This window comes from Apium graveolens, chromosome 6 (assembly GCF_009905375.1).
Source record: "Apium graveolens cultivar Ventura chromosome 6, ASM990537v1, whole genome shotgun sequence".
Taxonomy (NCBI): Eukaryota; Viridiplantae; Streptophyta; class Magnoliopsida; order Apiales; family Apiaceae; genus Apium; species Apium graveolens.
In genome coordinates this window covers 275,948,816-275,971,612 of record NC_133652.1, presented here as the reverse complement: position 1 = coordinate 275,971,612, position 22,797 = coordinate 275,948,816, and the positions used below count along the sequence as shown (strand labels likewise).

The 22,797-nt window shown below is 34.7% G+C and overlaps 1 protein-coding gene across 1 annotated transcript; it reads right to left on the bottom strand.

The window, feature by feature from the left end:
• Window positions 1–12,386: 12,386 nt before the first annotated feature.
• On the bottom strand, window positions 12,387–16,310 carry LOC141667393 (protein NRT1/ PTR FAMILY 4.3-like). Its single transcript, XM_074473873.1, has 5 exons — window positions 16,136–16,310; window positions 15,807–16,024; window positions 14,610–15,050; window positions 14,180–14,325; window positions 12,387–13,436 (listed from the first exon to the last, which is right to left on the bottom strand). Exons 1-5 carry the CDS (start codon window positions 16,254–16,256, stop codon window positions 12,560–12,562), a joined length of 1,803 nt encoding a protein of 600 aa, XP_074329974.1. The 5' UTR covers window positions 16,257–16,310; the 3' UTR covers window positions 12,387–12,559.
• Window positions 16,311–22,797: the final 6,487 nt, after the last annotated feature.

The window sequence follows — 22,797 nt, the reverse complement described above, 5'->3', positions numbered from 1 at the left end:
AAATCTTCTTATGCATCAGAGTAAGATTAGCATCTTCTTCATCATCAGTTATATCTTCATCCATGACTGGCATATAAACCTTTACAGGTTCATCAACTTTTTCTTTGCCCTTGGACCTTGGATCAATTTCCACTTGTGATTTGGCTTTGGTTGCCTCAGAATTTGTTCTTTCCTTTATCACAATACCCTAAGGTTTTGGAAATTTCTTTTCAACAATAGAAGCTTTATATTTTATCTTGACACCTTCTGCTTTGAGTCTAGCTTCTTCTTCCTTTAGACTCTCAAAGTCCATTCCTGGATTTTTTTTAAGAAATAACTCCCTTGAAATTTCTTCATCAAGTTCTAAATGTTCACCAGAACTTATCCTTTTACCAGTATCAGAACTTATTCTTCTCCCAGTATCAGAATTTGTTCCTTGACTTGTAATTCTAACTTTACTTGATGAAAGTCCTTTGCCTTGACCTTGACCTCTACCCTTGTTAGAGTTTCCCTGGTCATCATTTCCATCATCATTTCCTTTCAGTGTCTGAATAGATTTGCATTTGGATTTAATCACTTTCTCCCCCTTTTTGGCATCAGCAGGTAAAAGAAGAGAGACAAGCAATTCCACTGAGGATTGGATCTCATTGAGTTGATTCTGGTGAGAAGCTTGATTCTTCAAAATTTCTTCAATTTGAGTTTGTTGCTTCTCCTGAGTTTTCTCAATGTACGCAATTCTGTCAAAGGTTGGCTTGAAAAATCTGTTTTTTTCAAGTTTCACATTCATATCTTGTCAGATCAAAGTTTCTTGAATTTTATTCACCTTGGCATGAGTTGTTGAGTGTTGACCTTGAAGGTGCCTAGTACTCAATGTAGTAACTCTCAGTTGTGCCTTGAAATCATCATTTATCAGCATTTCATCAGCTTTTGCCAGATGCTTAGAAAGAATCTTTTCAGAAGGAACAAAACTAACTGTGTTCCATTCCTTAGTCCACTCATTTCCTCCAGGAATTTCACTCCAAGGTACTGGTACTTCCCCTGTAACAAACTTCTTGACTAAATCAACTTTATTAACTTTTTGTTGAGGTGCATGTCCTGATGGACCAGCTACATCAGCATCTAAATTAGCAGCAGCTTCACCAGTAGTTTCTTCATTGGCAGCATCAGAACTTGTAGATCCTGGAGTATCAGCATCCTCAGATAAAATAGCAGTATGTGAGGCTATAGATGCTTCAACATTATCCTCTAAATTCTAATCTGCAGCCAGGTTCTGATCAACATCCAAAATTGATGTTGTTGGTGGAGTGAGTTGAATTGGTGGAGCTTCCAAGTACAAAACCTCAGGCACAATCAGGTTATGAATATCAATTTCAGCACTTGTACCTGGTTCTTCAGTATGTACTGGATCAACTATAGGTGACATAGGAGGTGTAAGAATTCTGTCCTGAGCAGTTTCTTGTTGTGCAGAAGGAAGTGATTCAATAACAATTGGTTCTGTTGAGATCAGAGATTCCTGATCCCCTTCCTTAGCTGCTTCCACTACATCCTCTGAATCTGACTCAACTATGTCCCTGTGAGCTCTCTGTTTCTTTAAATTTTTTAAAGGTGGAGACACTGTAGGAGCTTTATCATCAGATTTTAACTTTCTTAGCCTTTTGAGGGGCCTAAAACTCCCAGTTATAGTATCTTTCTGAGAAGAAACCTTCTCAGCTTCAACAACAACAGGTTCTGATATGGGAACCTGTTCCTCAGTTGTTTCCTCAAATCAACATAATTTAATCAAAACATTCATCACAAAATAAAATTAAAAATCGATGAAGTAAGGATTAATAATTTGCAATTAAACATGCACAGTCACATAATTTGAGAAACAAAGAACAGATCTTGTAATTTAAAGAAAATTTCATTGATATATCAGATGAGTACATTTCATGAAATTTATCAATTACATGCAATTACAAAATAGTCCTATTCTACGATTCTTCACATCAACAGCCCTAGTCCTAGTTTAAGAAGACCTAATGACTAACTCCTTCTGCTGCTGATGAAAAGCACTACAAGTCGGATGACCCGTTCTTGCTGACGGGGAGCTTCTCTCCTTTCTTCTTCCAACCTATCAAGATGGAGGTGATACTCCATTGATAAGAACAAAAGTTCTGTGTTGTGGAACAGAGTTCCAAAGCTCATCAGGAATGGCGGTGACATGCCAGTCCTGTTGCCATTCATCACAACTCAACTCGATATTAAAGGTTTCATAGTTCAGGAACATGTTGAAATGGACCATTTTTGTTGATATAAATAAAAAGAGAGTAAGTTTTTAAGAAAATGAAAGATATTTTGGCTGGAATGAATGATCGGTTTAAATAACCAATAGAATACTAAGGGACGCGAGGACTGGTTAAAAAATTACAAGTAAAAATAATGGCCCTCCGACTCCCTAGACTTATGTGTAATAATAACAGTCAGTAAAAGATCTAAAGCCAGAGTTAATAGGCACGGGATATAATAATAATTATTGTACGCATGCAGTTTTTCAAGACATACACGCTAACCACTAACCAATAATGATTATGACTGTTTTATCTCACATAAACCAATATTCTGTAAAAATATAATCGTTCAGGTTATGACCAAAAATAAACCAAGTAAATAAATACTGCCACATCAGAATCAGAACTTGATTATTATCAGAATTTAAAAGTCATCAGAATATGGCTCCTTTACCCGAAAAGTGAATGTGTATTCCTGTAATTCTTCACACAAATACTGATATGGTTTCATCAGAACTTAATCATCAGAATTTCCATTAGAACTTGTCCTCAGAATTTATGCAATTTGACACATAAACTTTTAATCTAAAACAACATTTATCACCACAGTAATTTTTCATCATTCATATGGAGTGTAAGTGTGTGCATTAAGCTAAATATCAGACAAAGAGTAAAGTCTGATTCACTTCAGTACATCTTAGAAATAAGGCATAACTAAGAACTTTGCTCAAAACCTGTCATTATTCTGAAGTCTACTTTAGAATGAGTTCATGCATGAGTCCACCTCAACTGTTTTGTACTCATTTTATGTATCTTTTGAAATTCCATTTTATAGTGGCTTCTCAGTGTAAGTGAGTCATGACTACTTATCAGAATTTATGCTGTTATCAGAGTATTTCTCCAGTAATCATAGAGTGTGAAAAGTCACCAAGAAAATTTTATTTTGATTTTCTAATGCATATTACTTAATACCAGCAATGCACTTGGGTCTTCCCTTCCACATTTTTACTCTAGATCTCAAAGGAGTACCTGATATTTATTTCTTTTCTTTTCTTTTTCTTTTGATAAGTGAGGCTTATCAGCACTTAGTACATCCATCAGATTTACTAACATCGGAACTTAATAGATAAGAAGCATTTATTCTAGTTTTTAACTTAGTAATAAGATACACAAAGTAAACTTAACTAAGCTCAATATCAGAATTTGCTTGTGTTAAAAGATTTCCACATAAACAATTACTTCAAACATGGGATCTTTAGTATATTAAAGACTACTAGGTCAGCATCTAGTACAGTTATCCTCATTGGATTGAATAGTCACAGAAACATTTATATCACTATCAGAGTTTAGAAATTCACATCAGACAACAATCAGCACTTAAGCAAATTTCAATTTAAGCACAGAATACACAAAGATAGTAATATTTGTAAATACTGACCATAAAGTCTGATGTATCAGAACATAAACTAAGCAGATTTAGAGAAAGAACCTGAAACCATTCCAAGTTCATTTACCAATCTTGTAAAAGTAGCTTCACACAGTGGTTTTGTGAAGATATCTGCTAGTTGTTAATCTGTTGGAACAAAATGCAATTCCACTGTACCTTCATCCACATGTTCCCTTATGAAGTGGTACCTAATGCTGATGTGCTTTGTCATTGAGTGTTGAACTGGATTACCTGTCATAGCAATAGCACTTTGATTATCACAGTAAATAGGGATTTTAGAAAATTCTAACCCATAATCCAGTAACTGATTCTTCATTCAAAGAATCTGTGCACAACAACTTCCTGCAGCAATGTATTCTGCTTCTGTAGTTAATGTGGAAATTGACCTCTGTTTCTTGCTAAACCAAGAAACCAATCTGCCTCCAAGAAATTGGCAGCTTCCACTTGTGCTTTTCCTGTCAATTTTGTATCCTGCAAAATTTGCATCTGAGTAACCTATTAGCTTAAAGTCTGATTCTCTAGGATACCACAATCCCAGATCAGTTGTACCCTTAAGGTACTTGAAAATTCTTTTCACAGCTGTTAAGTGAGGTTCTCTTGGATCTGCTTGAAATCTTGCACAAAGACAGGTAGCATACATGATATCAGGTCTACTTGCAGTTAGATAGAGTAGTGAACCAATCATACCTCTGTAATCATTAATATCTACTGAGTTACCAGTATCCTTATCCAACTTTGTTGCAGTGGCTATAGGAGTGGATGCACTTGTACAATCTTGCATTCCAAATTTCTTCAACAAATTTCTGGTGTACTTAGATTGACAAATAAAAGTTCCTTCTTCATTCTGCTTGACTTGAAGCCCCAGAAAATAGTTAAGTTCTCCCATCATACTCATTTGATATCTTGACTGCATCAGCTTGGCAAACTTCTTACAAAGTCTGTCATTTGTAGAACCAAAAATGATATCATCAACATATATTTGCACCAAAAGTAAGTCCTTTCCATGGTTGAGGTAGAACAGTCTTTTGTCAATAGTCCCTCTGTTAAATCCAATTTCCAGAAGAAACTGAGCTAAAGTCTCATACCATGCTCTTGGAGCTTGCTTAAGGCCATAAAGTGCTTTATCAAGCCTGTAGACATGATTGAGAAATTTGGGATCTACAAAGCCTGAAGGTTGTTCAACATATACCTCTTTTTTCAATTCTCCATTGAGAAAAGCACTTTTCACATCCATTTGAGAGACTTTAAACTTCTTGTGAGCAGCATAAGCCAAAAATATCCTTATGGCTTCCAATCTAGCAACTGGTGCAAATGTTTCATCATAATCAATTTCCTCATGTTGAGAGTATCCTTTTGCAACCAGCCTTGCTTTGTTCCTTGTTATTATGCCATCACTGTCAGTTTTGTTTCTGAACACCCACTTTGTACTAACAACAGACCTGTTCTTTGGTCTTGGCACTTGGATCCAGACTTTATTTCTTTCAAATTCATGTCACTCTTCCTGCATTGCTTGCACCCAATCAGTATCTTGAAGAGCTTCTTCCACTTTCTTTGGTTCAGTCTGAGAAAGAAAAGAATGATAGAGACATGTATTTGATGTAGCTGTTCTAGTTCTGACACCTGCATCAGGATTTCCAATAATTAAGTCAGGTGTATGTGCTTTAGTCCACTTCCTTGCAGATGGAAGGTTTTCTCTAGAACTGGATGCTCCCCCATGATCCATGCTATCTCCATCAACTTTTTCTGATGCTCCTCCTGAAATTATGCTCTCTGAGTTGGATCCTTCAGAATTTGATTTTCCAGAAATATCAGAACATGAGTTTCCAGAATTATCAGAACTTGGCCCATCAAAACTTGACGAATCAGAACTTGAAGAGCCTGTTGTAGATTCTAATGCTTCTTGAGATATGGTTGGATCTTCAGTATGCTCCCCCTGCACAGGTGCATTTTCTTTAGGCGTAGTCACCACATTTTCAATAACATCAGAGTTTAATCCATCAGAGTTTGTAGTATCAGGATTTAGACTGTCAGGATTTACAGAATCAGAATTTAAAACTTCATTTTCGAATCTCAGCTGATCATGATCATTGAAATCTTCAAGTCCATTAATCTTCTTATCATCAAAAGAGACATTGATAGATTCCATGACAACCCTTGTTCTTAAATTGTAGACTCTGAAGGCTTTTATAGAAAGTGGATATCCAACAAAAATTTCTTCATCAGCTTTTAGATCAAATTTGGATAGCTGTTCAGGATGAGCCTTAAGAACAAAACACTTGCATCCAAATACATGAAAATACTTCAGATTTGGCTTCTTTTTCTTCACCATCTCATATGGTGTTTTTCCATGCTTGTTGATAAGTGTTGCATTCTGAGTAAAACAAGCAGTTTGCACAGCTTCAGCCCAAAAGTAGGTTGGCCACTTTGCTTCATCAAGCATAGTTCGTGCAGCTTCAATAAGAGTTCTATTCTTTCTTTCAACAACTCTGTGGAGTTCCAGGAGCAGAAAATTCCTGCTTTATTCCATGGTCTTTGCAGAACTCTTCCATGATCAAATTCTTGAACTCAGTGCCATTATCACTTCTTATGATCTTCACAGAATCTTTGACCAATTTATCCAGTTGCTTGACATGATCAATCAAGATAGATGCAGTTTCACTTTTTGTGTGCAAGAAATACACCCATGTGATAAGGCTCAAGAATTGATGATTCAGTCTTGCTCTTGAATGAAGATTTTCTTTGTTTTGCCTTCTGACATGAATCACAAAGGCCATCAGGAGCAAATACTGATTTTGGCAGTCCTCTCACAAGATCTTTCTTGATCAGTTCATTTATATTGTTAAAATTTAAATGAGAGAGTTTCTTGTTCCAATCCCAGCTTTCTTCAATTGATGCTCTACTTAACAGACAGATTGTAGAACCATCAGTACTTGTTGAAAGCTTGGCTTCATAAATGTTACCATGCATGTATCCTTTCAGAACAACTTTGCCTGTAGATTTGCTTACAACTTCACAGTGTTCTTCAAAGAAATCCACATGATAACCTCTGTCACAAATTTGACTCACACTTAGCAGATTGTATTTAAGTCCTGAAACCGGAGCTACTTTTTCAATGATGACATTCCCAAGATTGATATTGCCATATCCCGGAGTTTTTCCAATGTTGTCATCTCCATAAGAAACACCTGGGTCAGCTTTCTCCATAAAGTCTGATAGCAGGGCTTTATTTCCAGTCATATGTCCTGAACATCCACTGTCCAGAACTAGGATATTTTTCCTGTTGCCCTGCAATCACAAAGACCACTAATGATTAGTTTTAAGGACCCAGACTTGCTTGGATCCTTTGGCCTTTTTAAGTTTGTTAACATTTGCAGCGGATTTAGCATCAGAGTTTATGTTAACAGTTTTCTTATCAGAATTTGTAATATCAGACTTTGCGTCAGAACTTACACTAGAAGGAATAATGCTAACTTTCTTTACAGAAGGTTTTATTTGATAATAATCATAGTACAAACTATGATATTCCTTACAAGTATAAATGGAATGCCATAAACTACCACAATGAAAATAAGGATTTTATGGCTTATATCTAACAGACTGACTCTTAATTCCTGACTTAGAGGGTAAGGAGTTTATATTCTTATTCTTCCTGCAAAAAGAAGCCAGATGGTTATAATTTCCACACATGTTTTTCTAGGAGCATTAGGAACGGGCATATAATTGTTACTTTTGTTCACACCTTCCTTTCCATTCCTATTTTTCTAGGTGGCTTTACCTTATTTACATTCTTAACATCTTTCAGCTTATGCTTAAGCTGCTTCTTAGTCATTAAGCCTATGTTAACTTCAGTTGGCTTATCCTGTTTAGGTTTGTCAGAAGTTACTTTCTCCTTAACTTCTGATTTCTAAATTTCAGACTTTGCAGTTACAAACTTAACAGGATTTACCTTTGGTTTTTGTTTAACAACTATAGGCTCAGTTTCTACAGTTCCCTTACTGTTCTTACCATCTCTATAGCCTAAGCCCTCTTTCTAGTTTCCACTACTAAGAATATCCTGAGTTGCTTTATCAGAGTTAGTCCAAGTCATGATAATTTCTCTTTCATTTTCTAACTCAGTTTTTAGATATTGATTCATTTTTAGCACTTCATCCCTAACATAAAAGGCATCATCTCTATCTTTCTGAGTTTGATGAAACATGACTAACTCTTTTTCTAAATAATCATTCCTCTTTTTATAAGCAAGATTTTCAGAAGTTAATCTTTCACATGTTAAAGTTTAAACTTTATAACTAATGAACATGGTTTTAAGATATCTTCTCAACTCAGTAATATCATCAGTATGAAAGGCATAAGTAGTTTGAGGTACCTTTAAGTCAACAGTATCAGAATTGCTATCAGCATTTGCCATCAAGGCATAGTTTTCCTCATCCTCAGAATCTGAAGCATCTGACCAGCTTTTCTTCTTTGTGACAAGAGCCTTGCCTTTGTCACTTTTCCCTTTTCTGCAATCAGGAGATATGTGGTCTTTCTCACCACAGTTGTAGCATTTAACATTTGAGTAATCTTCTCTGTCAGACTTTCCTCCTTTGCCTTCAGATTTTCTGAAACCTTTCTTATCAGAACTTGCACCTTTCCTGGAAAACTTCTTTCCTCTCCTGAATTTCCTGTATGCAATCTTTGTGATTCCTTTTACCATAAGAGCACACACCTTCAACATCTCCTCATCAGGGTCCATCTCAGGTATACTTTCAGTTTCTGAGTCATCATCACTATCAGAACTTGATGACTCAGCATCAGACTTTATGATGAGAGGCTTTCCCTTGCCTTTCTTTGAGGCAGCAACTTTGGGACTTTCCTCCTCAGCCACAAAAGCAATTGTCCTTGACTTTCTTCCATTCCTCTTGCTTCTTTGTTCCATCTCAAGTTCATGAGTCTTGAGCATCCCATAAATTTCATCAAGAGTTGTTTCATCAAGATTATAGTTGTCTCTTATTATTGTGGCCTTCAAATCCCATCTTTTAGGAAGAGCTGACAGGAATTTAAGATTTGAATCTTCAATATCATACTCTTTGTCAACTAGTGACAAATCATTCAAGAGTTTGACAAATCTGTCATATAAATCAGTTTATGACTCATCGGGCTTTGAGTCAAAGTGCTCTTACTCTTGAGTGAGTATAGTCTTCATGTTCTTCTTGATTGAATCAGTTCCCTGACACCTTGTTTCCAAAGCATCCCATATCTCTTTTGCAGTTTTGCATTGAATTACCCTGTTTGACATGACATTATCAATGGCACTATGCAGCAAGTATCTTACCTTTGCATCCTTCGCAATCGATAAGATATCTTCATCAGTGTAATCATTTTTTTCCTTTGGTACAGACTTTGTTGGATGACCTGCAACTTCCACAGAGAGTTTGGTTCGCATATGTGGTCCTTCATAAATTCTGTCGAGATATTCTGGATATGTAGCTTCCAGAAATATAGCCATCTTTACTTTTCATATGGAATACTCAGAAGGTTTCAACATGGGAACTCTTATAGTCTCATATCGACTATGAGTTATGGTTTTTGGAGGTTCTTCAGTTTTGGTGGGCTTGGTTGGAGTTTCTTCTTCAGACATGATTGTTTTTGGATCTTAAACGGTTGGTGTGTTAACAGATCGGCTTTGTTACCACTTGTTAGGTCACACACACTGTAGAAGGGGGTCGAATACAGTGTTTACTACAATCAAATCGAATATAAGAACTCAAGTAACAGAAAACAGATTTTATTCAACACAATAAACTCTGTTACAATATGGAACTGTCCTCTCTCAGTGATGAACAAATTATCACGAGAGCTGCTAGGGTTATAAAGAATAATAACTTCGATAATGATAACACATATAGTGTAAACCCTATACATGTGTTTATATAGTACACAGTTACAAGATAAATTCTAATTGATATGGAATATAATTCTGCTTCCTAAAATATATCAACTAGTTATATTTTCTTCCAAGTATTCTATTATTCATAGAATTCTTTCTTCATGCATATTTCTTTTTGTCTTAGTCTCGATCTTCTTTCCTTTTAATCAGCCTCTGCCTTATCTGAAATTCATCTTAAGTCCTGATATTATCTCCTGATAAATATCTTCTGATAACTTAAGTTCTGATATCATAAGTTTTGTCTTCAGTATAAGTGCTGATTTCCAGTTAAGTACTGATTTGTCCTGTTAGGTAAGATCCGAAAACTAAACACAAATCATATTACACATGACATTATCAAATATATCTAACACCAACTTCATTTGTGGTCTCAATGCACTACAAGAAAAATGACTAAATTTAACTAGTCAAAAACAGGTCGTATATAGCTAAATTCGATTGCTGGCGGTTGATTTAGCTAAATGTGACCGGTTTTGACATCAGTTGTACATATAGGAGTGATATTTAGTAGGTCGGTTGTATTTAATCTAAATTCGATCACCTAAATTCGACCGGTCAAATACGACCGCCTAAATTCGACCGGTCACTTTCGATTGAAGACGGTCAAATTTGATTTGAATTTTTTCAGTTAAAATTTAAAATCCCACACAAACAATTAAATTTTTGAAAAAAATTAAAAAGTCGACCCAAAAAAAATTCGAATTTATATGGTGGAAAATAAAATTTTAAATTCAACTAGCTTCAGTTGAATTAACAAGCACCAACTTTAAAAAAAAATACCGGAAACTGAAAAAATTTCATATTTCAGCGAACTTCACTGCTAACTCTAACTCTGGCAAACCAAAACAAGCTCAAATCATCATTTTTTTAACTACTTTGTGAACACCAAACAATCCAAAACTACATCAAAATCCAAAACTAACCATAACAAAATCATATCACTGTTGAAAGGAAGATAAGGCTTTTGGTGCAGAAGAGATTGTGACGATGAAGAAAATAGTGGAGTGCTAGAGGGTGAGAATAGAGGCTGAGAATGTGAGATTCAAAGTTTAGGGGAAGAGTAAGGTTAAGAGGAAATAGGATTATGATTATTAATAGGTTTATGGGCCGATGTCTTTGTTTTTTCTTTGGATTAAATAGCCGATGTTTGTTAATAAACAATATTTCACAAATTTAAATTAAAAAAATTGTCAAAACAGTCAAATAAGAATTATAGATATTAAATTAGAAGAAATATTAAGAATTTAAAATTATAACTTACTATGTAACATTGTATTTGTTGAAAAGGAATATTTTTAATTAAAAAATGCCAAGGTTTTGCCGAAAGTAACGGTGGTTCATGATAATTTGATGATTGAAATGTAATAATTTATTTTAAATTTCATTACATAAAATATAAAAATTACCTGTGACGAAAATACATGAAATATGAAAACAAATTTGTTTACATGGCTAGTGTACGGCGTTTTACTCTAAATTGATTCATCTGTCCAATTTGTTACAGTGGATTGTTTATGAGGAACATTCTAGGTTAGGATGTCAATTTCTAAATTTAATTTTGTTAAAATAATTAAGGTCTCTACTGATTAAAAATTCTTGAAATTTTACATAAAATATTTGTTTTAAACCATTTTAACATATGTACGGTTAAATCGTTTAAAATTTATTTCAAATATGAGGAATATTTTACGGTTAGGATCTCAACCCCTAAAATTGATTTTGTTAAAATAATTAAAGTCTAGTGATTAAATATTCTTGAAATTTTATATATATATAATTTGTTTTTAACTATTTTAACATCTATGTACGGTTAGATCATTTAATATTTATTCTAGGGTTAGGATCTCAACCCATAAATTTAATTTTGTTAAAATAATCAAAATCTAGTCATTACAAATTCTTGATAATTTGCATATAGCATTTTTTTAACCATTTTAACATCTATACTCGTTTAAAATTTATTCCAAATAGGAGGAACATTATAAAATTAGGATCTAAACCCCTAAATTTGAATTTTTTTAAAAAAAATATTTAAATATTTAAATACAAAATACAAAAAAATAATTAAAATTCTCTCATCACGTATATTTTTTCGTTACAAAAAATATTTATACATGTGATTAATTTTATCCTTGTATATTAATATATATATTTATTTATTTATTTATCATATACAATACTATTTAAATTTTTAAACTTTGTTTTGTATTTTCAATTTTTTTTTTCAATTCAGCAAATTTAGAAAAGAAGATTGGGAAAATATCCCGCTAAATTCGACTAATACCCGTTAAATTTAGGAGTGTCAAATAAATTCATCTGCGGGAAAAATTCCCTCCAATTTTTGGTAAGGCTAAATTCGGCCGTGTACATATATACGAGTCGAATTTTGCATTACTAAATTCGACCGTAAAAAAACTGGTCGAATTTAGCACTACTAAATTCGACCGTATAGAAAACTGGTCGAATTAATTGCTAAATTCAACCGCACTGTTTCAACCGGATTTAAATTGGACCGGTGGCGGTTGTATTTAGCCGTGCCCGGTCAAATATTTAGGTTTACTCAAAATTCAACTGAATTCGGCCAAATTTAGTCCGGTTGAAGTACATAAAATATCATTTTTATAATAAATTTCTATTATGCATTTTTTTAATTAAATTAGTGAAATTGAGAGTATTTTTTGAAAAAATGAAAACGATATAAAACGGAGAAAATTTAAAATATAATATTTTTGATTATGCGGCAAAGTTGCCACCTTTGAGCCTTGAGCTGTGCCAACCATCAGAGGAGCTGCTCTAAAGTTACATGCAAAAGCATATTCGCATCAGATTTGTTCATGATATATTTAGCTTACATAAGTATTATTATCTTTCCTCCGTCTTCATTCTTCAACTATTAAGGATCCTGACATACACACAAATAGGCTGCAACGTCACTCATACCATATTAGTATTATCTCCAATAACTTTAACTGTACTGCAATCGGAGTAATGTGATATAGTTTCCAATGCAGATGGAGTTTTCGAATACCATTTAGCCCAGAAGAGGTAATTCAAAAAGTTGATGAAGCTCAGTCCTGCTAACAGCCAATAGAAAAGATCCAACCTATCATTATTCAGATCATTCTCAGCAAGCCAACCGCAATTTGAAGAAGTAGCTGTGATCTTGTTTACTAAAGAAACTAGTAGCGAGCTTAAATAAAAACCAAAAGAATATGAACAATAGGTCATGGCTGTTAAAAAGGATTGCATCCCTTTAATCTTCTGTTTATAGAAGAACTCAATCAATCCGATAGCTGTGAACATTTCTGACAAACCAAAGATTAAATATTGAGGTGTTATCCAAAAGATTGAAATTATTTCATTGTTCTTTACAGCTGCAACCCTTCTCTTTTGTTCCATCACCGCAGCTGCAACCATTGAAAAAGTTGCAATGAATAGTCCAAACCCAATCCGCTTTAGAGGGGTGATACCGGACTCATGACCTGTGATTTTCCTTGCCAGTGGTACGAAAAATGTATCATAGAGAGGGACTAGAAAAATTAGGATGATGTAAGGGATGGCTTGAAGCGAAGCAGGAGGAACGTGGAAGGATGTAGTAAGTTTAGAGTTCATGGAACTTCCTTGTTGAACCGAGAATGTTTGAAGTTGAGCTAAAGTTGTGTTAAAAATTATGGTACATGCAAATATTGGAATGACGGTTATTAGGGTTTTTACTTGTTCAACTTGGTTAATGGTGCATAGTTTCCATGGACTTTCAGTACTGCTTGTGTTGCTATCTTCTTCCATTTTGATGCAAGCTTTGTCTAAGAATCTGCAATTAGTTAAGTAATCAATTTTATATATTTTTAATAAAAATATGGAAAACACTTGAAAGCTTGCAATGCAGTAGTACTCATATATGGTCATGCTTTCCCAAGTAGCTATCTATATATAATAAAGCAGAATCTCCTTTGAGATAGAGCGTTCGAATTCAAGTAAAATGCAGTGTCGAAAAGCATGCACAAATAAAAAAAGAGCAATGCCATGGGTCCCCAAAATAGATCCGAAAATTGTTCATGAATTAGACGTGACATGTTTTAACTGATGGGGTTCATATTAATACAGGCGGAGTTCATCAATTCATTTATAAGGAGATACCTAAGAGCTAGTTGACACGTCATCTTTGGTAATCATTTCAGAAACAGATTTGGGAGTTCCGACATTTCTGGTAAGAGGGCGTTTGGAAATTTGCATTTTATTTCAAATGAGGGATTTCTAATGACATGCTTTGAGTTGTCATTTCAAATTCTCATGTATATACTAATATTTGAATGTCTTTGATTTCAAATAAAATTCAAATCCAAATTCTCAAACAGTGTATTTGATCAAATCTAGAATTTCAAATGAAATCCAATTTCCAGACGGCCATAAAAGAATTCAGTATAACCAAAGTTTCGGCAATTGTATGTGTATCTAAATTTGGCAATGATGAATGGTTTAAGACAGAATGAAAGTATGAGTTGATTGAGGGAGCCAACCGACCGCACTCACTGTACATACAGTGATTGTATATACCTGAATCTTCTGGTGTACTGAGAATGGCCGACATCACTAGACATTATTGTATTGGTGTTTGGCACCCGGCGACTATCACCTCCATGTAGCAACTGTGGAGTAGATGGGGACACTTTGTTTCTTTTATAAAATGCAGCTACAAAAACCTATGATACGAAATAAAAAGTTAGAGACATAGAGGGGTGATGAGTACCTATATATGTATATTAAGACAAATATAAAACATGGCGGATGATCCAGGCAATCGGTTGTTGCAGCATACATTGCACCCACTGATTATCATGACCGGACCTCATAAAACGTTACATGTGTACATAACTATGCTTGTGCAATTACCGGAACACATGTAAAATTAGCTTGTAAGATGTTATTCCAAGAGTCTCTTTATAGTTAACATTTATTGATTAAAAATGATAAGTAATTAAATTACCTGGGCAATGGGGGTTAGAATGCTTCCTTGAGGAGGTTTGTTCTTGTAAAAAAGGGTACCACAAACCAAGCAGATAAGGCCTAGTCCCATGGCAACAGCTGAAACTCCGAATCCAACATCCATTCCGGAGTGAGTTTGAAGCCAAACCAGAAGAGTTAGGGCTACAAGTTCACCTATAGAGAAGGCAAAGTAAGCAGCATTGAAGTATGTGGAGAGCTTCTTGGTCTGCTTGGAATCGTCTTTGTTGAATTGGTCGGCACCATGAGAGATCATATTAGGTTTCACACATCCACTTCCTAATGCCACTAAGTAAAGTGCCACAAAAAATATCAAGGCCTTGATGCCTTTTGCTTCGATGCAATCATCTCCATCAGTCAACATGTTGCATTGGGGTGGCTTTAGTTGAGGAAGATGAGCTTGGATGGACAACAATATAAAACCCTTTGAAGAGGATGCATGCATTTGATTAGAAAAAGTTTGATTTGATTTCGATGAATTTGATTGTAATTGTTGGACGAGGCACATTTTAACATGTTCTGCCCGCATAACATTAATAAGTTCCGAATATGTTCACTTTGAACGAATATGTTAACTTTGCGCAATATATACATGAAAAATGCTATATCCGCAAAATTGGATACAAAACCTTTTATAAAATGGCATGTGATACGTGTTAATTGGAATGGATATCTGGATTGACGTATTTGTCATCAATTAAAACATCACATCTCATTTGTCAAATCATTTTTAAAGTTTTTATATTATAATAAATTTTGTGCATGCAGCACTGTATACATGTGTGTTAACTCTCTAGAGTAATCCAAATTAAATAAGTTGTACCTATGTTTAATATATATTAAATGATAATGAATTTGATTTTTGATACAAGTGAACTATTATTACAATACCCAAAAGCACATGCAAAGCGACCAGCTACAAATAATTGATGATGACTGCTCATGCATGATGCATGAGTACTGCTAGTTCCAACTTTAAACTAACACTGCCACATCATTTTTATATAAATGATTTTTTTGGCATTTCCCATCAGTTGTGGGGGAAGTAGATCGGTAACCTCATGCATAATCATGATTTTTGTGAGTGCAAGAGATAGATGTAGGGAAAATTTAACAAAGTACTACAAAAATGAAAAAGATTAAATATACAAACTGACTAAGATATAAGATGGTGGCTTACAGAAAGTTCAAGAAAGCCAAAGATGAGCATGGTCCAAAAGCAGCCAAGGTAAGAATCAGAAAGGAAGCCTCCAACAAGTGCAAGAATGAAGAGAGTCCCTATAAAGTTGGTGACTATATTTGCTGATCTTGACAATGAATAGTGCATCTCATTTATCACATATGTTATCAGATTGTTTCCAACTGCTGCTATTCCCATTATTTCAAAAGCTTGCACTCCTGCATATCATTACAATAAACAAAATACATAATCACTTACAAGAAACAAGGCCAAACCGGACCGGAAAGGTTGAACTCTGTTTCTTATAATTTCTAGTCAGGTAAATATACCAAGTACAAATGAAGCAGCTTTCATTCCACCATGCTGCTTAGGGTTTGAGGGCCTCCCTCTCCAATCAACAGTATTATATGCTTTATTTTCATTTCTTCTTGATGTCTCCTGCATCTCCATTGGTTGTTCTCTCCTTATAAGTCTCAAGTTAAAACCAAGAAAATTATATTTTCTTCTTTCAGTGAGGCAAGTGAAGAGATAATAAATTGGATATATATAGAATTTTTAAGGGGGGCTCTACCTCCTCTTTGCTTGTGAGTTGGATATATAATGTAGAATATTTATCAAGTCCACGTGGCATTCGATCTTGTGGTGCAAGTAGCACAAATTAGTCAAATGGGCACCAATTATATATTGTTGTTTAAGAGTGGTCCATAAATGTTTTGTTGCCCTAGCTAGTTCAACACATATAAGTGACTTGTTTTATGAATTCAACGGCTATAGTGCTATAAAGATATACCTAGCCCGTAGAGTAGGTCTGATAGACGAAGCTTCATATATCCACGGTTTCTTTGTACAGTTTTTGGATATTTTAAAAAAAACCTTTTGTTATTGGTGGTAATGGATTCTGGAGTCATGATAAACGTTCTTGGAGAATTACATACTGTTAATTACACCGTGTGATGACGTGTGCATTTATATAATTTGATAAGTTAATTTAAAATTAGGATCGAAATTAAAATCATCTAACTTTATATATGTATTGTGTTTATAACTGTAGTATGTATTGCAACGTTACGTAAGAAACTTGCGGCACACTTAACGTGTTATAAAAATTGCCGATTTTGACGATTAATAGACCGATTTATCGGAGATTGATAGTCCACTGACTGATCTTCAAAAACACCGGAAAATATTTTTTTAGAAATCGGGTCAAACTTCGGTGAAAATCGGGTCAAATTCCGAGAAATCGATCGGATCCAATTCGACTGATACAAGGGTTTAGAATGATTTATCGAAAGGGAAAATCACATGATAGTAGGAATGCGGTGAAATAGCAGTAAAGTGGGGGATCGGCATGTTGGGGAAGATGTATGCATGTATTATTGAAGAAGCGCGTACATCACGATTTAAGATTCAGTAAATATAATCAATATTATTGGGTTGGCTGAATTTTTTGCTAAAGGTTACGACTCATTGAAGGGTTACGACTCATTGAAGTGCCAATATTTTACAAAACTCTATATCTTTTATTTAAGGAATAACATGTATATTTTTAACTAAAAATTTTTTATGGTTTGAGATGGTCTTGCACGTTTAAGTTCGTACAATCTCAAACTAGTTATCGAATAATTATAGTTAGGGCTGTTCACGAACCGAATCGAGCCGAGTTTTGATCGAACCGAGCCGAGTTTTATTTTTTTCCCGACAAACCGAGCCGAGCTGAGCTTTCTTATCGAACAAAAAATCGTGTTCGAGCTCGAACTCGTTAACTAACGAGCCGAACACGAGCTTGTTAGCGAACAAAAACAAGTCGAACTGAGCCGAGCCGTAACCGAGCAGATCGCTAACAGATTAAAAAGTTCAATCTTTATTGGCCCAACCCAACTAATTAAAGCCCAACCCACTTCTCAAAATATCTGTTGACAGAAATGTTAACTCTCATTCTCTCCTAATCTCTCTATTGACCTCTCACCTAAATTCCTAAATTCCCAATTCCCATTTTACTTAGTATGTTTATAATCAGCTCTCATAATAACACAACTGCAAAAATACATTCCAGGCTGCCAAACAGTGACATGATAGCATGTAGGATTGGGTTTGTTTTTGGAATCGAGGTTGTGTTTCAGTGGGGAATATTGTCAAACAACAGTTGGTGTGCGTGCAAGCATATTGTGTTGAATATTTAAACCTAAGAGAATACGTATGTGAAGGGATTAGTTGGGGTTGCTTTGTTTGCGTGAGATGTTTTTAACTTTTAGGATAGATTTAATGGAATCTGAATTTTGTATACAGTATGTAAAACCCCAAACCAATAACACACACACTCTAAATAAATGCGAACCAAAATTATATTACAAACTTATAAGTCCAAAGATGATGATAAAAATATGATTACAAACCCAACCAAAAATTATTAACAATCCCGAGATCTTTACAAGTTCAGAGTTTAGAACAGCCCTTCTAACTAATACCATAATTACATACTGACGGATTTCGCTTAATCTATACATATATATTCTACCTGCGCCCTCAAATGGTCTTAACCCTGCCTACCGGTTGACTTACGGGCGGTCTGCTTGGTATGAACCATGATTGCTAGTAGTAGAACAGGGTTAAATACAAGAAAATGAGCTAAGATGTTCAGCAAGTACTATCAGTTCTACTATACAAGGCATTATCTCAAAAATCACGGGTTCATGAATCAAGAGGTTATATATGCTTGAAAAAAATGACAATAAGAAACATGAAGTTTTAATATAAAGACATGGTAGAATCATAGATATCGAAACATGGCATATGGTATCATGGCATCGGGCAACATGTTATAATCAATTAAATATCAAATCATCAAAATTCATTTTAGGACGCTACGGATACAACCGGTGATTAGCCGCGAAGTAATCCCGAACAGCGATGGGTTCTCAAATATAATGGGATCCCTAGGCTATATGTGAGCCTATCAATAAGTGTGAAAAGGACTTGCGTCTAGTCCAATCCACTAAGTCAAGAAAATATTTATTTTATTTTTAATGATTTATAACATAGATGTCGGGGAAAGATTTGGTATCACTTTAATGGGATTATAATAAGAGAATTCAAGTTCACTAATGAGGTTCGCTTTAGGGAATTTGGTAGAGAGTTTAGTATTCACGGTCTAATGGATAGGGAATGTTTTGAAGGTAAGGTACTAACAAGATTAAGAGTTAGTAACAGAAGTATTTGAATTAATTAATGACATGGTGGTTATTACAACTAAGCATTCATGAAAAAGTATGTCTACTCGCAACAATTATAAGCATAAGAAGGTAGTAACTTGCCTTTCAACAGTTCTAAGATTATTCGGTCTTGACGGCACGAATCTTCCCCTTCGCTTCGGAACCTACACATTATATTAACTTCATTACTATTCACCTTTTAACACCTTATAAGCCTATAAGCTCCTAGACTCACTTTTACCCTTAACCTAACTACTTTTATACAAAAACTTATGCTTATAAGAATACACATAACTTAATCACATGCAATTCAAGTAATCCACATAATCACATAATGGCATGGCATATGACACTTAGTTATTATCACCTAAATCCCTAAGCACATAAGCAAGTAACACATAATAACTATTACTAATGCTCCCATCTATCTAATCTGACCTTAACTTAAACCTAAATATTGATGTGCAACACTCAGACTCTTCACTACAAAGTCCCAATTACAACGAATACCACTAAAGCTTCTTAATGCCATTCTAAGGGTGCTTTCGGGTGTCTTGGTGGAAATGGGATGTCTCTACCTTGGGCCTTCACTAAAAACCACTTCCTAAAGGTTGTTAAGACTCTAAACTAGCTTATAAAGTTGGTAACACTCAAGGGCCTCACTCCTATAGTTCAATACTCATATTAAGGTTTCATGTTAGCACCAGTTTGCACTACTTGCGCTCCTTAGAAGAAATCTTGACATCTACATTGGGCCTTCTAACAAAACCAATTCCCATGGATTCTTAAGACCTAAACCTAACTCTCAAACTTGGTTTCATATCAAAGCCTCACCTAGGATTCTCTAGGCCTCTGTTCAAAGTTGACACTGCCCAGCCTCCCTCGAATTCACTCTGCTCTGTTTTTACTTACATAAAACTCATTTTTATCACACAATTTTTAATTCTAATGGTTTTTTAAGCTTCCTAAGGATGTATTATACTTATTTAATCCAAGGTCCAGTGAAGGCCTAGCCTATGGCATGGTTATAATCGCCCAAAGTTCAAGTTTATACAGTCCTGCCCTGTTCTGAGCTACTCTCGGATATGTGTGTGTGCACCTACCTAAATGCAAGTTTTTTAACGAATCAAAGCCACTGGACTCAATTACAACTCAATTCCTAACTCCAGTAAACTCAGTCCTAGAAAGGCCTCAACAAAACTCACCTAAAACAGCCTATACTTATGGTGAAAAATTCTGCTACATAATGCCTAGTGTACCCCCTTCCACCTTAACTCCCATTTCATCACCAATACCAACAATCAAGCCAACAAATCTAACCTAAAATGTACACAACCCTATTGACTATCATTTTATGGAAAAATACGAGTATAAACATAGCCATGTAAGTCATTTACCGAGGCAAAAACAGAGAGCATAGCAGAGCAGATTTTACATATGCAAATTATAAGCAAATTTTTGAACTAAAAATACATGGTATCAACTTGATGGATACTAGATTTGATTATGACTTACCAAGCACATAGCATACTATTATTTCATAGCAAAAACCATGGCATGCATTGCACAAACACTCAAATTTAAGTCACATAGCACATTTATCCGAAATATCACTTATACTACGACATGCAAGTATTAACTTCGAATTTTATGGTAAAAATCATGGCATGCAAGGATGGAAACTTTGTAAAACACATTTTAAAAGATCATAAGTTCTTTGAAAGCCACATGCAAAGTCTCTTTCTTTTTGAAAACAAATAAAACTAACACACAAACCACAAAATCCATTCGGCTCCTTGGGAGTCATTGCCAAATGCTTGAGGCCATGATCATGGCTTGAAAATAGAAGAAAGACCATATCTTGCTCAAGTTTTATGAGCCACATTAAGTTCAACTCTAGATTCACAAGAATCAAAGTTAAACCCTTGGCTTTAACCACATGCAATTGTTTCCCAGTAAAGATACAATTGTTTAAGGGGGGTTGGATACAATTGTATCAATGTTTCGAACAAGTAATAAAATATAATAACTTTTTATATTTCTGATAAAAAATGTTACAAAACTCTCTCAAAAAATACTGATGTTCTTGAGAGCTACTAGGTCGTATGATGCTCGAGATCGATAAACTATGTGATGACATAAACTGTGTTTATATACTACACAGCTACAACTAAACAATCTAAGATATGCATTATCAAAAACTAACTGAAACTGATACATATCTTCAATTGAATAGATTATGTTCTATAACTCAAACGTAAAAGATATATACTCTACAATACAAAGAACAGAACAAATCTTCTAAGCTGACTGTCTCCAGATACTGATGACATCCAAATGTTGATGGTGTGTCAAATCTTGACGACACATCAAATACTGATGACACCCGAACAGCCAGATCATGAGCTTCTTCTGATCATTGAGAATCAATACGTAACAATCTCCCTCAATTTATGCTTAATGTAATGAAGCACAAATTCCATTCTCAATGATGCCAAAACCAACTACAAAATGCACAAAGAGTAAATCTTACTTCAGTATCTTCAGATAACTGACAAGTGTTTTCAGAAAGTTTTTCGATCTTTCTTCCTTCTTGTCCTTTAGGACTTTAACAAGCTTTTTCTTCAGCTCTTTCTTTTCTTCAGTGTCTTCTCCAAGCTGATAGATGGCTGATCTTAATTTAGAAATTGAGCTTTTGTTTATCTCAAGATCACCAATCAACATGAAGCTTCAACTGACATCTTCATGATTAGGACTGAAAGATAACTGAGGACTGTTGAGAAAAACTTTTAGAACTGCAGCTCCCTTTTCCATCTTCATTTCTTGACCAGTATAAGTTTTGTACATAGGAACATAATCACCATTGTATTTATCATCTTTTGTCATGACTCTTCTTCTGATGACTTCAAGTATCATAGAAGACCAATTTATGTTGACACTGTTCTCAACTCTAAGAAGATAGTGAATGTATTTCAATTCTGTCACAGTCTTCACTAAGAGTTGCTGCAATATAAAGCTCTTTACTTTACCATCCCTCAAAAAGTACAGAATCTCTTCTCTGATATCATTATCATTTATCTTTCTCTAAACAATCTTCACAGCTTCAACTTTCTCAAGATGTGAAGGAGAAACTCTTTCACCAAGATTCTCAGTTAAAGTATTTGTATCCAGCAGATCAGATCTTTGAATCTCCATATCAGAATGACCAACTCCTCCTCTGGTTCGAGATTTGACAAGTTTCAGTTTTTCATTATATTCCACCCAAGAAGGTTTCTTGATGGACTTATCAACATCTTCCTGTTCTGAAATAGAATCCATTAACCCTGCTGACACAAATTCAACATGTTTGAACCCTTTAGGATAATCAAATGTATAAATGTCTTTCCATCTTTTATCCTTCTTGCTGAGAGGAGCATAACTTGTAGATAAATCATGAATCTTCCCTTTTGCTTTATGCCATAGCTCTCTCTTTGATTTTAAAACTCTCTGTACATAATCTTTGCATGCTTGATCATCTTTCCTTCTGTCAACCTTTTCTTTTTCATCTACCTCTGAAATATGAGGAGTGACTACTAAAGTAAGGGATGATTCATTTAATGCTTCGATCATTTTTTCATCAGGGTCAAAATCAATTATCAGGTTCACAGCATCAGGATCTGCTTTTACCTCAGGATTTGTGTCTGCTTCAGGAGTTACATTCTGATTTATTGAATCAGCTGGATCAATGTCAGTGGCTGATCTTTTCTTCCTTTGAATAATCAACTCTTCTTGCTTCTGAACTT